Here is a 12761-nt window from a genome sequence, read left to right as displayed (position 1 = left end):
ATTAATTTCTTTCCCTATCCATCTGTATTCTTCAATGCAGGTGCACATTCAGATGTACACTTTGTGGAGATGCCCTCTGCTGCTGCTAAATCTCATTCGGTTTTAAGCATGTTCATGTTACTGTGTCTGTACTAAACACAAATACACTCCGCATGTTAGAATGGCTTTCCTTGTTTACAGTGTACATCAAATACTGCAGTCTCCCATAAAATATGGCAAAGAATAAAATTAAAAGGTGAGCATTGGCCTTTCCTAATTGAAGTGGTAAAAACCGATGTGGTCCCCAAAATAACAATAAATAATAGTGCTGAGGGAATTTGTTGTCATGCGGGTTTCATTTTTACCGTAATTATCTTAAAGTTAAAAGGAAGAATATCCAGTAGACATTTATTTGTTAATGACCTTCACATCTATCCTGATCTGACTAACATTTGTTTGATTCTGACTATTTCTATGACTGAGGAAGAAATGAATGTCCCAAAGTTCTCCGTCCTTACACAGAACAATATATTGTGAGTGGTATATCTCACTCATGAGACACCTCTCAGGATAATAAATTATGACAAATTTGTTTTTTCTAGCATTTTTACTTATGCTTTAATGTAGACTAAATTATCTTGTTTGTTCATCTGGGTAAAGTGTTCGTGTTAATGCACTTAAACTCCCAGCGCAAGTTTAAAAAATAAAGCATCTGAACATCTTACTCACAAGCATGAGTAACATTCCTTCACAATAAAGTCCTTGGGGAAAAATAAAATAAACAAGTAGCCAAAATGAACTCGTATTTTTGAGCTAGAGAATAGTGATGATTTTATTACATCCTGATGCTTATGATTGACTCAACATGAAAATAGAAAGTAGAAATGGGAAAGACTAATTAGGTTCTTTTGTCCATTCCCTAAGGAACCTTCTACTGAAGGGTATAAAATGATCTTAAACATCTCATCCATCATCAAAATTGATTCTGTATTACAAGTTGATATGAAGAACCCAGTCCAACAAGTCAATTACCTAAGATTTTTGAGTTGGAAATGTTACAGGCAGCATGTTTTTTACAAAATAAATTCCATATTTGTTAGTCTTCCCAAGCTCAAATGGGCTATTTAGAATGATTAATAGGCATTCATATTTCCATGATGCAAATCACTCTTATGGAGAAGAATGCGCAAATTAGAAACTAAAACAGCTTTCTTACTGGAAAACATAGATTCAGCTAAACTGAAACTTCCTGTTGGACTGCTTTCACAAAGAGAGTTCAGGTTCAAACCGTGGGCTCAAGGCTCCTAGAATAAGCCTTCAGTCAGAGCTGTGACCTCAGATGGAGAGCCTCATGTTGGTATTTGGTCCGAATCAATTTGGACCTATATCTCAGCTTCCCAGATGAGTCACCTACTGCTCTCCCAACGTGCTCCCATGTGCAAGTCAGACCAACCGTGTTTCTCTGTAGCCAGTACACTGCAGGAAAATACATCAAGGCCTCAAGCTGCAATTACAGTTATTCAAAGTATTCCTGTTTCGTAGCAGCAAAAAACGAAACACACTCCCTGCAAGCCATTGCCTAGCAGTGCTCTCTTAAAAGCTGTACGAGGTAAAGATCCAAGACTCTGGCCTTATTCAGGTATCCCAAATAACCTTCACTAGGGGATCCCTAACCCCTGGGAGTGCTATATGTAATGCAAAATTTGGAAGATGCTGGATTTATCCAGTCTGAGAAAATGTTAACAAGAAGAACAGACCATTTAACATGCCAGCTGTGTGGCAAACAAATTATGTGGAAGAAAGAGCTCCTCAGTTATAGTGGATGAACTACATACAACTGCATTGTTTTGCTGGGTTTTTTAATTTCCTGCAGTTAAGATGAGAAAAAGCAGCTTTCTTGAATAGCATAATTGTACATACATAGCCAGTAGCACTATGTAAACAGCTTTTATTGCATTCAGCTTTGCCTAATCTCAGGCTAACTGGATAAATCTGGACCATTTCTGTCACTGCCAGTTCCTCTGTTCCCAGTCTGTAGTACTTCTGTGAGTAGTCAAAAGGTGTTATGGGAATGTGCTATTTATTCTTCGGGAAATCATATGACATTTTCATTTTATTTTGTTGATACAGAACAAACTGAACTAGTATTGAAAATTTAGCTGTGGAGAAATGTCAATCAATAAGGGTGTAACACTTTATTAGATGGAAAGTTAGCTGGTAGCATTAGCTGTAGTGTTATATAAAAATGTCTTAAATAGCACCTGCCAAGAGTGCACAAGTAAAGTCTGGTCTCAGACTTAAAAATATATTTAAGGGCAGCCATGACTTGTTTCTGAACATGATGGAAATACTAATGTGGAGCTAGGGCCAGGTAAGATTATTCAGAAATTGCTAGGGAGCTGGCATATTATGGCTGCTGTATATTATACCAAGCCTGTTCCGTTTGTTTGAACCCTACCTTGCTTCCTTGTTGTCTCTCAAGGTATGTTTGGGTTGTGACTGTGAGGGGCATGAACACCTTATGTGTATTCATGGGCATTTAATATGTAATGCAATTCTTGCTACAGTGGAACTCCAGTCCCAGACTGGGATTTCTAGATTGTACTGTAATGCAGACAAAATAATGTATAGAGGTGTGAGCTGTTCCAGCCTAGTTAGATCTGTATCAATAAAGAAAAGAAAATGCCATATGATATTCCAGAGAATAAATACCACATCCCCATAAAACTTCTGACAACCCATGGAATCACTGCAGAATAGGATCAGAGGAAATGCCAGCAAGAGAAATGGTCCAGCTCTAGCCAATAATTGATGTGTATATATACACACTTAGAAAATACGTATTTTCAAACTAATTATCTAGTTTTGTGAAATGAGCAATTTTATCTGGAATAATCAGTTTTGACATTACTCAAAGGATATATTTTTAAGCATCTCTATATTAAACTGGGAATTTAGAAGGGGGGGGGTTATTCTAGCTAGCTGTGAGATGCTTGCATATATTTCATAAAACAGTAGGACTGTGGCTCATCACTACTCTACGTTGTAACTAGCATGTTACAGGCCAAATGTTTTTATGTTCTTTTTATATTCGGAAAGAGGTGGAGAATTTACAGGTCAATCTTCTCTTTTCCTTCATCCTGTGAAAGATCTAGTGCTGACTCCTCTAAATATAGGAGGAGGTGGTGATATAGAAAACCAGCCAAGGCACTGGTCAGTCTCATAGGAGCTTTAGATAAAATTTCTACATGCACCTCAGTCACTTCGTAATCTAAGCCTCGTTGAAAGCTAATGGGACTTGAAAGCATTTCTGCGAAAGCCAATTTTCACATATAGCAGTGTGCAGGCAGCAGGGCTGGCTGACTGGCTAGCTCGAAGCAGGTAGGATTTAGTTTGTGCTTGAAAATCAGCCAATTACTATTCACTGTGCTGTCCCTTGGCTGATAATGAGACAAGGCTGTGTTTTTCCTGAGCAAAGGATACAGTAGAAAGCCTCTATGTTGCCAGTAGCTGTACTGGGCAGGATGTGTCCCGATGAAGCCTTTCAGCTTGGTTTATAAGCAGCGTTTTCCTGAAATGTCAAGCTAACAAGATTCAGACAGATCTGTTTCTTATTGACAATCCATCTAAGATGAGGAAATAATGAAAAACACGTTTTAAATTCATAGCTCAGTCCTGATAAACCCATTTGGGTGTAGCTGAGGTGACTTACTGTGGAATAGTGTTGCTGCATTCCGTTTTCTCTCCTTTTTTTTTTTTTTTTTTGCATCGTAAGGTGGTATCGTTGCAAAAGGCCAAAAGAAGAAAAGGTGGACTGCCTACAACTCAGATATAGATTCTGCATGTATTAGATATGCACAGTATATTCTGAAGCCTGGGTTAAAACTAGTCTTAGGAGAAACCAAACATTTTTTATTTCTTTGTGAATTAAGCTCTGATAGAATTCTTGCTTAACGAAACGGTTTTCTTTCTTACCTGACTCTGAGTTAATCACTGTCTCTGCAAACAAGTGATTTCTCTTTGCGCCATCTCTGAATCTACTACAATGGAGGAATCGGTTAAAATAAGGTTTAAAACTGAGGGGGCAGTTTTTCCATACCACACATAAGAGTAGCCATAGCTTCCTTGCAGGCTTCCTTGCTTGGGCTGCCTTCTGGCTTAACACAACATACTTACGGGGAACCAACCTCGCTGGAAGTTCATTCACAGCTTTGTTTGCATTTTTCCAAGGCAAGAGAGATTTCCAAGAAAAGCTTATCAGGAAAACTGGCATAGCTGTATAATTACAATATAGCCCTGCTGAAGATTACATAGTAATTAATATTTGTAAGGCTAAAATTAGAAAGTGCATTTCAAATGCCATCACAGTCAACACTATTAAGTCAAATGAAATAAAGTGATGAAAGCGAGAATCTGTTTTTTCAGCTCATTACAGGGGTTTTGTTTAATTTCATTGAGATTCTTCAGCACACAAAATGTCTGGGTTTGGGATATGCAGAAGCGACAAAAAACAATTAGTACAGAAGTATGGCAGCAAGAAACCAGTAATTAATAAATAACACTGAAGCATTTATGGCCAAGTTTTGCCAGTACAAAAATCAGTTGCCTTTTAGTGTGCTCATTTTTACAGTGATAGGCCTGTAGGAGACTTCAATAAAAGTGAATAGGTACGTGGCACTGGGGGATGTTTTACCCTTGATGCTGTTTTAGTTTCTGGAACAGAGTTGGAAGGATTTTAATTAAAGCATTAGAAGCATCCAGGTTATATGACCTGATTCTTTTTCTTCATTATTTTCTTGACACCTTAAAATACCAGAGTGATCTGTACAGTTTGGATAGCTATTGGTGAGTGGTGGTCCCATATGATTTAGGGATACCTTGACCACAGTTTTATCTTGGACTTAAAAATTATTCACAGTGTTTGTAGGAGCATACATACTGTGCCTATGAAAACATACTCCTGTATAAGCCTTTAAAGTCAATTTAAATATATGTGTTATGGTAGAAAACAAATGTCTAAACCTATTTTGAAAGAAGTGATTGCAGAAAGACTACATGATCACTGCCTGAGTTTTTAAAGTATTTTTAGCAGAACTTTATTCTGGACATTGATGGCCTCCATGGAGGCACTAAACCCTTAACTCCTGGAAGGGTGAGTTAAAGTTAAATGCGTGCTACCATACCTGTTCAACAAGCATATGGTAAAGACTGGTCTTGACAAATCAGGTCATCAGTGACTGATCAGATCTTCAAAGTATCTTCCATTCAGAACCCAGCTCATTTGGGGAGGGCAGAGATGAGCCAGCATACCCCTGTACTGCTGTGTGGCAGTGGCGATGCAATTACAAAAAAAATACTGAACTAGCAGTTTATCTTGCTAGTTGACTAAAACAGCACAACTGGGATCTGTCACTTTTCTTTATAGTATGCTGACTATTTTAGATGGAAAGATCAAGACACTTTATTTATTTTACTTTATGAAAAGGTGGAACCTAATCTTACACTCCTTAGTCTGCACCTGGTCACGCAAAGAGGTGTCCAGGTTTGCAGAGCTGCTTGGCCACTTGATGAGCTGCCCATGAGGTAACTGGGAGGCTGACAGAACTGAACACTCATGAAAACCTGATCACATAATGGTGCGCCTGCAAATTCCTGTTGATAAAATCTTGGGCACGTTGCCTTACTGAGTAGGGAAAAAATGTATTTCAGTTAAGGGAGATGTTGCCTTGCCTGCAGTCAGTGGTATTTATAGTTGAAAGTAACATTTAACTGCAGTTTTTGCATAACTTTTTCTGAAAGGGTGTTTTTTTCTTACCTCTGCAATTCTAGCATGGTTAAAAGAGCAAAGAACATACACTTACGGATTATCAGATCACTGGACTGGCAGAGCATTAGTAACCCTGTAATTTTGCTTGCTCCTGCAAAATTCTCTGTAAGTTATCCTACTAACAGCTAGTCTGTCCCATTTAAGAGGTTCATTAGGAAGAGAATTCTTTAACTTTTTAATCTATTAGCTTATAGTCTTTTGTCCCAGTAATTTTTATTTTAATCTCTCATTTTATGCTTTCGTGTGTATTTTGAGCAATTTCTGCTACATAATGGGTTTGGGGTTTTTTGGTAGTGTAGTCGCAAAGGGAATCATTGCTTTTTGGCTTTTTTTGCCATGCAGCCTTATCTATTCATAACAAAAAAATTGCTGTATCTCAAGTTTATTTTGAAGGAATCGTGCATAGTAAAGAATGAAGGCTAAAATGCAGCTCCCTCTACGCAGGCATATTAGCTCATTGTCCTTGAGTGGTCAAGTTGTAGGCAGTCACAGTAGCAAGCAGCAAGTTTTGCTTTGGTAAAAAGTGAAGGCTTTTTTTTTCTATTGCTACTAGAAACTGCAGTAACCGTTAGGTGAGGGGACCATTTTATAACCACCTCCTCACACGGGGTGGATGCGTGTATTCACTGGAAGGAGGTTTATTGCCCTTTTCAAGATGGAATTTAACTGCTGCAGATATAAGTCCTGCATCTTGTCAGTCCGCTGCCTCTATCAACACATGCTAACGGCTACCGCTGCCCATGCACTGTCCCTGGGGAGCCTTTGGAGCTTAAAGGTATCTGTTCATTTTCTGCACATTTCTAGCTTTAATATCTATCATTGAATTTTCTCTCAGTGGACCAAACATTAGCTTGCGGATTTGACATTCTACGCTAGAAAAAGGTTTTAGAAGCTATTTATTCCTTGTTTAAGCTGCTTGCTCTTCTAGAAATTGAAAAATGACCCCATAGATTTACAAGTCCTGTCTGAGGCAGTGCTGGGGACATTTCAGGATTCAGATTTTACTTGTTTCTTTGTGTTTGCGTTCTTTCCTACATCTGAACACTTTGTCCTGTGTTCTGGACCTAGTTTATCACATTTTAATTGATCACATACCCCAGCAGCAATACCAGTTGTTAGAACTGGGTCTTGTCACAGTAACAAGCAGAAGGAGGCTCTAGAAAGCTCTGTGTACAGAAGCAGCTTCTTAAGAGTTTAAACCATTCTTAAAAGCTCTATGATTTTTCCATTTCCTAATATGTTTGCATTCCCAGAGCAGCAACTAACAACTACTGGTAATACAACTAATGGTTGTTACATATACAACCAATCATTTCTGTTGAGTTTTTTCAATAATGCATTTAATTAGCTTGGGGTTTGGAGAGTTCATTTCTTTTTCTTATTTTCCTTTGCTTTTCATCTTCTGGTTCCAGTGTATTGTTGATGTCTCTGTTTTTTTCACAGCAGAAATCTTTGATATCAGCTACTATATTGTGGAGCTAATGGGGTACACCACGGGCTTACTGTTAGGCAGCACAGTACCTTCTCTTCAGACTTTCTTCTCCTGCAAGGGGGCAACTGTTGAGAATAACCTTCCTGCCTATTGTGCACACATCTGTTAAGTTGATGCTTGGAACAGTTACAGGCTCTTTCTCTTCCTGCCCTGAGTTTCTGGAATCAAATTGTTCAGTTCTTCATGAGAATAAATCCTGCAACCCTACCTAGCCTTTACTAATGCTTTTCAATTCTGGCTGGACACAAGTAATAATTTATTCATATGTCAGAAAATAATTTGAGAAACGTTGAGAAGAAAAATGGGGTAGAAAAGGATTACTTTCTAAGACTTTAAGGTAGGGTTTTGGGTGGTTTTTTTCCCCTTTCAATGTCCTGAAGGTGAAAGAAGTTTGGAGGCTACATGTAAGAATTGGAGAGGAAAAGCAAGAAAAAACTTGAGAATACTTGAGGAGAGCAGGAAATTCTGTCAAGCACTTTTCATGATGATTGTCTTATCATTTTGATAGTAATATTGAGAAGACCGTACTCAGCACTGCAGAATAGGACATTTCTTCTAGAAGAACATTTGGAATCAAGCTTGAAAGACTTGTCAGAGCTCAAGTCTTTCTCTGGCCTGAAAAATGCAATTACTTTTTCTACAGGTTTATTTTTCTCATAATTTATTATCTTTTTTTTGTTTATAAAGAACGACAAATTCAAAATCTTTAGGAAAAAACTAGTGTTTAGGATTTCTCCCCAGTTGTAATTTGTGATTTCAGGATCTGAAATGTAGGAAACTTTAATTCACTAGACAAATTATGCTGTCTGTAGAAAGAAAAAAAAAAAATCGGGAATAAATTGTTGCAAGTTATCCCAGAGCCGTCAAAAAGAAATTACTTTCAAAGGAGGGTCCAGCTATCTTGTATCTCAAGTGAATCTGTAGGAAAGAAAACTGAAATAATCCATAAAGAAACGTGCTATGTTGCCCCTCAGTTTCTCAAAGATTCTGGCTTCATGCAAGGGGAAAAGAAGAGGGCTATGTAGACAGAGGATCTTTTCTCACCTTTCCTACAGCTTTACCAAAAACATACTCAGATGAACAATCTCAAAACATCACGTAATCCTGTGGTGACAGAATGCAGTGGAGCTATTTAGATTTTGTCCATTAAACCAGGTTGTGAATCAGGATTCTTGAAGCAATAGTGTTGTTATTTTTTGTTCTTGATCAAGCTCAAATAATCTCAATAATGTGTCATGAACTTGCAGGCTCCTTCCAGGACAATACTCTGGAAGACTACCTTTCCCTAATCCTATTTTTAGCTACACTCCTTCAAAGATGATAGCAATAGTAATTTTGCTGAATATTTGTTTGAGATTTGAGAGGAAGGAAGGAGCTATACAGAGATAGTATTTTCCTACAGTGAGTAAAATAGTCTCCTTCCTTTTACCAGTAGGAGAGGTTGTCCCAAAACATTTCTAATGCTGTTGTGGCTTTAATTGACCAAAAAGCTACATTGAATCCTGCATTATTAAAATACAAGCAAGCTAAACTTTATAGTGAAAGTATATTAATTATGTTCCTGTGACATTCAGACCGTGCCTTTATTACATATCTAGTACCTAAGGACACTTATGTAGAAGTAAAATACTTCTTGTAAATTTCCATATAGTGGGGCATGATTTAACTCTTGTCATACTTTAGAATGAAAATTCACAAAAGTATCAACTGTTCTGTGCTGTAATTTAAAAGAAAAAAAAAAAGGTGTCCAGTTTTGCAGCCACAATATCAGCTTCAATTTGGTAATTTCAGAAACTGTAGTTTTAGATTCTGCTGTTATTTCTACTCTGAGACCTTCTGACATTTCTTGTGTTCTAACAGTCGTAGCTTTCTGTTGTTTTAAATGGCTTTTTCTCCTGTTATATGAACTACCAAAGTGAGTAAAAGGCAAGTTGAGCGACTATAGAGAAGCCTGTGAAACTAACTATATATGCAGCATTTTTAAAAGCAGAGAAAGTAAGGGGGAGAATACAGAACTTATTTAAATGGTCTATGCAAATTATGGATGATAATTGCTGAAAATAAAAATAAATTTTAAAAATTCAAAAGTTTTAGACTATTACCGTCCTTTTTCTTAAACTTGAGTTCTAAGTAAGTTACATCATAACTGTGATGTTATTTGCCTAGTGAGTTGGTTTTGACTTGCCTGTAATATCATAGGATCACAAAGTCATAGAATCACAGAATGGTTTGTGTTGGAAGGGACCTTCAAAGATCATCTAGTCCAACTCCCCTGCCATGATAATATAATAATATGTTACTACATTTTTCACTAAGTACTTTCAGAGTGAAAATTTTATTTTCAAAGGGAGCTCAAAGTACGAAAACATGGGTGCCAAACTACCCAAATCTGTCAATGTATGGTTTTGTAGTACTTTAAGAGTGTTGGTTTCTTCACTAGAGGAGCATTTAGGCCAGTACGTTATCCATTTGTCCTCCAGTTAGCTGACTTAAGGCATCCCACTAAATAAGCCACTAATTGCTTCCTGCAGTGTGGCAGTTCAGTAATGAACTCAGTATGGATGTTGTCTGTAGTACCTGGTAGTATTTTACATTTGTTTATTCTCACTGGCTCAGTGATTTTAAAGCAGTGGTTTAAAATCGGGGTGGCACGCCGAACATCACGGACAAGACACGTAAGCTAGAAACAGACAGGACCAGGCATACGCCGGGTGATGTGGTTGTTCTCAACATTGCCATTTCCATCACATTTCCTGTGGGCTGGTACCAGCTCTAGCACCACTCCAGAGGAAGCCCTGTGTGTTTGCCGGCAAAAGCATCCAGGTGGGTGGGGAAAGCGCTGCAGAGGACATGGCTATCGTGACATGCCAGGGTTCTTTACCACTTTCCCCGCTGTTTTGCGAGTTGATACGCTGCAGAAAAAAAACTGTAACTTCTATCTCAGTTCAGGAAGTACAATTTAGGCGCTGGGGTAATTCGATGGATAGTGTATACTAAGAAAAATATTAGAAATCGGGAAAGGCCACATAGTCCGTGGAGGCTCGTTTCATTCCAAATACACCTTCCCTAGGTTATCATCCAATTGTTAAGAGAAAGAGTAATGTTATCCATTTTTTTATAATTCCACTTCTGGGTATTACGGAGATAAATACCTAAATGCCAGAGAACTAACTTTCTTTCAGAGCACTATTTCAGGGAAAAAATACTTAAATGCAGATAGGTGGGATGACAGAAAAGAAATTGACCCTAAATGAAAAATATGACGATAGTGATATGAATATATGTGTATAGTCATGGTTTCTGCAAGTTCCCCAGAGACAAGCTTCCAATCTTGAGACTTTCAGATAGTAACCTTTCCTTTGATTTATCATTTCAGGACCAATGCAGGAGACAATATATGACTTCTGGAGAATGGTATGGCATGAGAACACAGCCAGCATAATCATGGTTACTAATCTCGTAGAAGTGGGAAGGGTAAGTGATTTTTCTACTTAAAAAGATGAAAGACTTCCAAGGTGTTTGCTTTTGGAAATTAAATAGCAGACCAACAAGATGCTTATATACTGAGTATAGCACATAAAATATTTATGACTGCCTGTGGTAAGAGGTTCATTATCAATTATTTTTAAACATGCCTTGGATGCTTGGCTTTGATAACATTAGCACAATGAAAAAGTAACTGATAAAGCTGCATTCTGTACAGCACAGCCTGCAAAGACTGACAAAGAGGGAAAGCATCAAATCTTTGTATATATTTCAGATATACCATTTCTATTAAGGGAAATCAGGGAATTGGTTACAGAACGAGGTATAGAGTCATTTTTTTAAGGGTGGCTGAGGCAGAGTAATTCTGAAACAGATTTCTGAGAAAAGTGGCTAAACTATGAAATTGCACCTTCTTCATAGTATATTTGTCTAAATCAGCCTGCTTTGTTTGGGTGTTCCTTCCTGTAAGCCTTCTGGACTAAAAAAGAAAAAATTAGCTTTACTCATTTGTATACTAAATTTGTTGATCAGGAGGTCGTCTTCAGGAACTGAGCAGTAAAGGAAAGTTTGAGTTACCTGGTTGATACTGTGTACTTTTCTGTCTTTGCTTGTTAACTTCTAAAGTAGGCCTCCTACTCAAGTCATTACGGCTAATTTTGTTTTCAACAAGTATTGAATTGAACCATTTTCTTTGTTTCTCACAACCGTCAATAACTGAGTCTTTTAATTGACTGGTTTGTCTATGCACCGGTGTCTTAGTTCTCATCTGGGATGCTTTTTTCAAGAAAATTTGCTTGGCAGTTGGGCATACAGCTTTCATCTGGAATGAAAAAAACACTGCTTTTATTGCAACTACTGCAATTATTGTAAATCAAAGTGTTGAAGTAAGAAGTCAAATGCACATATCTTGGTGTGAGCCACATGGTTTTAAGAGATGTTTTTAAGTTCATGCTGGTGGAGTGGCTGATACCCCTCTGCCCTGTGGCATTTGCATGAGGAGAGAGAGCACTGTTTGTGGTGTGAGTCCAAATGTCAGATCTTGTCTCCTTTTTAGAAAGTCTAGTTCTAAAATCTCAATTCATTCTTCCTTATGTCTTTTGTCAATTGTTAATATAAAGCCTAACAACGTTTAGATATCTGTGTGCCCAAGACTTCCAACAGATCAGGTGCCAGTATTATTTTTAGATGTAAAAAAGATGGGATTTGTGACTGCAATTAACACCTGCTGCAAGAACACATGTAAGACTAATTGCAGAGACAAAAAAGGATCATGGAGGCCGCTTTAAAAATTCAATCCCTTGAGTGAGGAAGGAGGCAGAAATAGTTGGATGGTCACATATCAATTTCAAATGAATGGATTTGTAAGAACAGGAAGCTTTCCAGCAAACGTCTTCATTAAAGCTTTATACACATTCATAAGTACCCAAGTACACAACTTAAAAAGGGATGTTTTCAGGGTATGGATAAACAAGGCTTAGGACAAAAATAGCATACTGTATGAAGCCACATGCTGTTTTCCTAAAGTCAGTATTTGAAAGCATCAGAGTGAACCGCCAGGTATCAGCCAGGGAGACGCCAGTCTTGGTGCCGGTGTTGGTGGCCTCAACTCACAACGTTTAGGTATGCAGCACATTCCCTTAGCAGCAAGTAACAGTTTGTGCCACCACGGAGATTTCTTCAGAGTGCAAGAGTCCTAGTGGGATACGGATCTGTGGCTTTGTTGTTTCTGGCAGTGTAGAAATGACTTTGTTCTCACTTCCTCTGGAGGCCAACATAGGTGAGATCAGAGAGCAGAAATTGAAATGAGCTTTTTAATGGAAATGAGATCGTTTGAGCCGCAGAACAACACAGTCACTCTTCCATTGGTGCTTCTGTCCCGCTCCCAGAGCTGGGACCATCAGCAACAAGGAGGCATTTTACAAACACACCATCTGTCCTGCAACCCCTAACACAAGCTCTGTGCCACCTTGATTAGTA

At 38.1% G+C, this 12761-nt stretch overlaps 1 protein-coding gene across 1 annotated transcript in view; it reads left to right on the top strand.

The window, feature by feature from the left end:
* Positions 1-12761, top strand: part of PTPRM (protein tyrosine phosphatase, receptor type, M) — a gene marked incomplete at its 5' end in the record, with an annotated part of 100547 nt that overhangs the window by 54522 nt on the left and 33264 nt on the right. Inside the window, one exon of the mRNA XM_010290682.1 lies at positions 10675-10772. Within this exon, the coding sequence (XP_010288984.1) occupies positions 10675-10772 (98 nt within the window). The remainder of the gene's footprint in view (positions 1-10674; positions 10773-12761) is intronic.

The sequence above is a fragment of the Phaethon lepturus genome, unplaced genomic scaffold (assembly GCF_000687285.1).
Source record: "Phaethon lepturus isolate BGI_N335 unplaced genomic scaffold, ASM68728v1 scaffold2567, whole genome shotgun sequence".
NCBI lineage: Eukaryota > Metazoa > Chordata > Aves > Phaethontiformes > Phaethontidae > Phaethon > Phaethon lepturus.
Note: the sequence above shows the minus strand (reverse complement) of the source record. Positions and strands in the feature narration are given on the sequence as shown.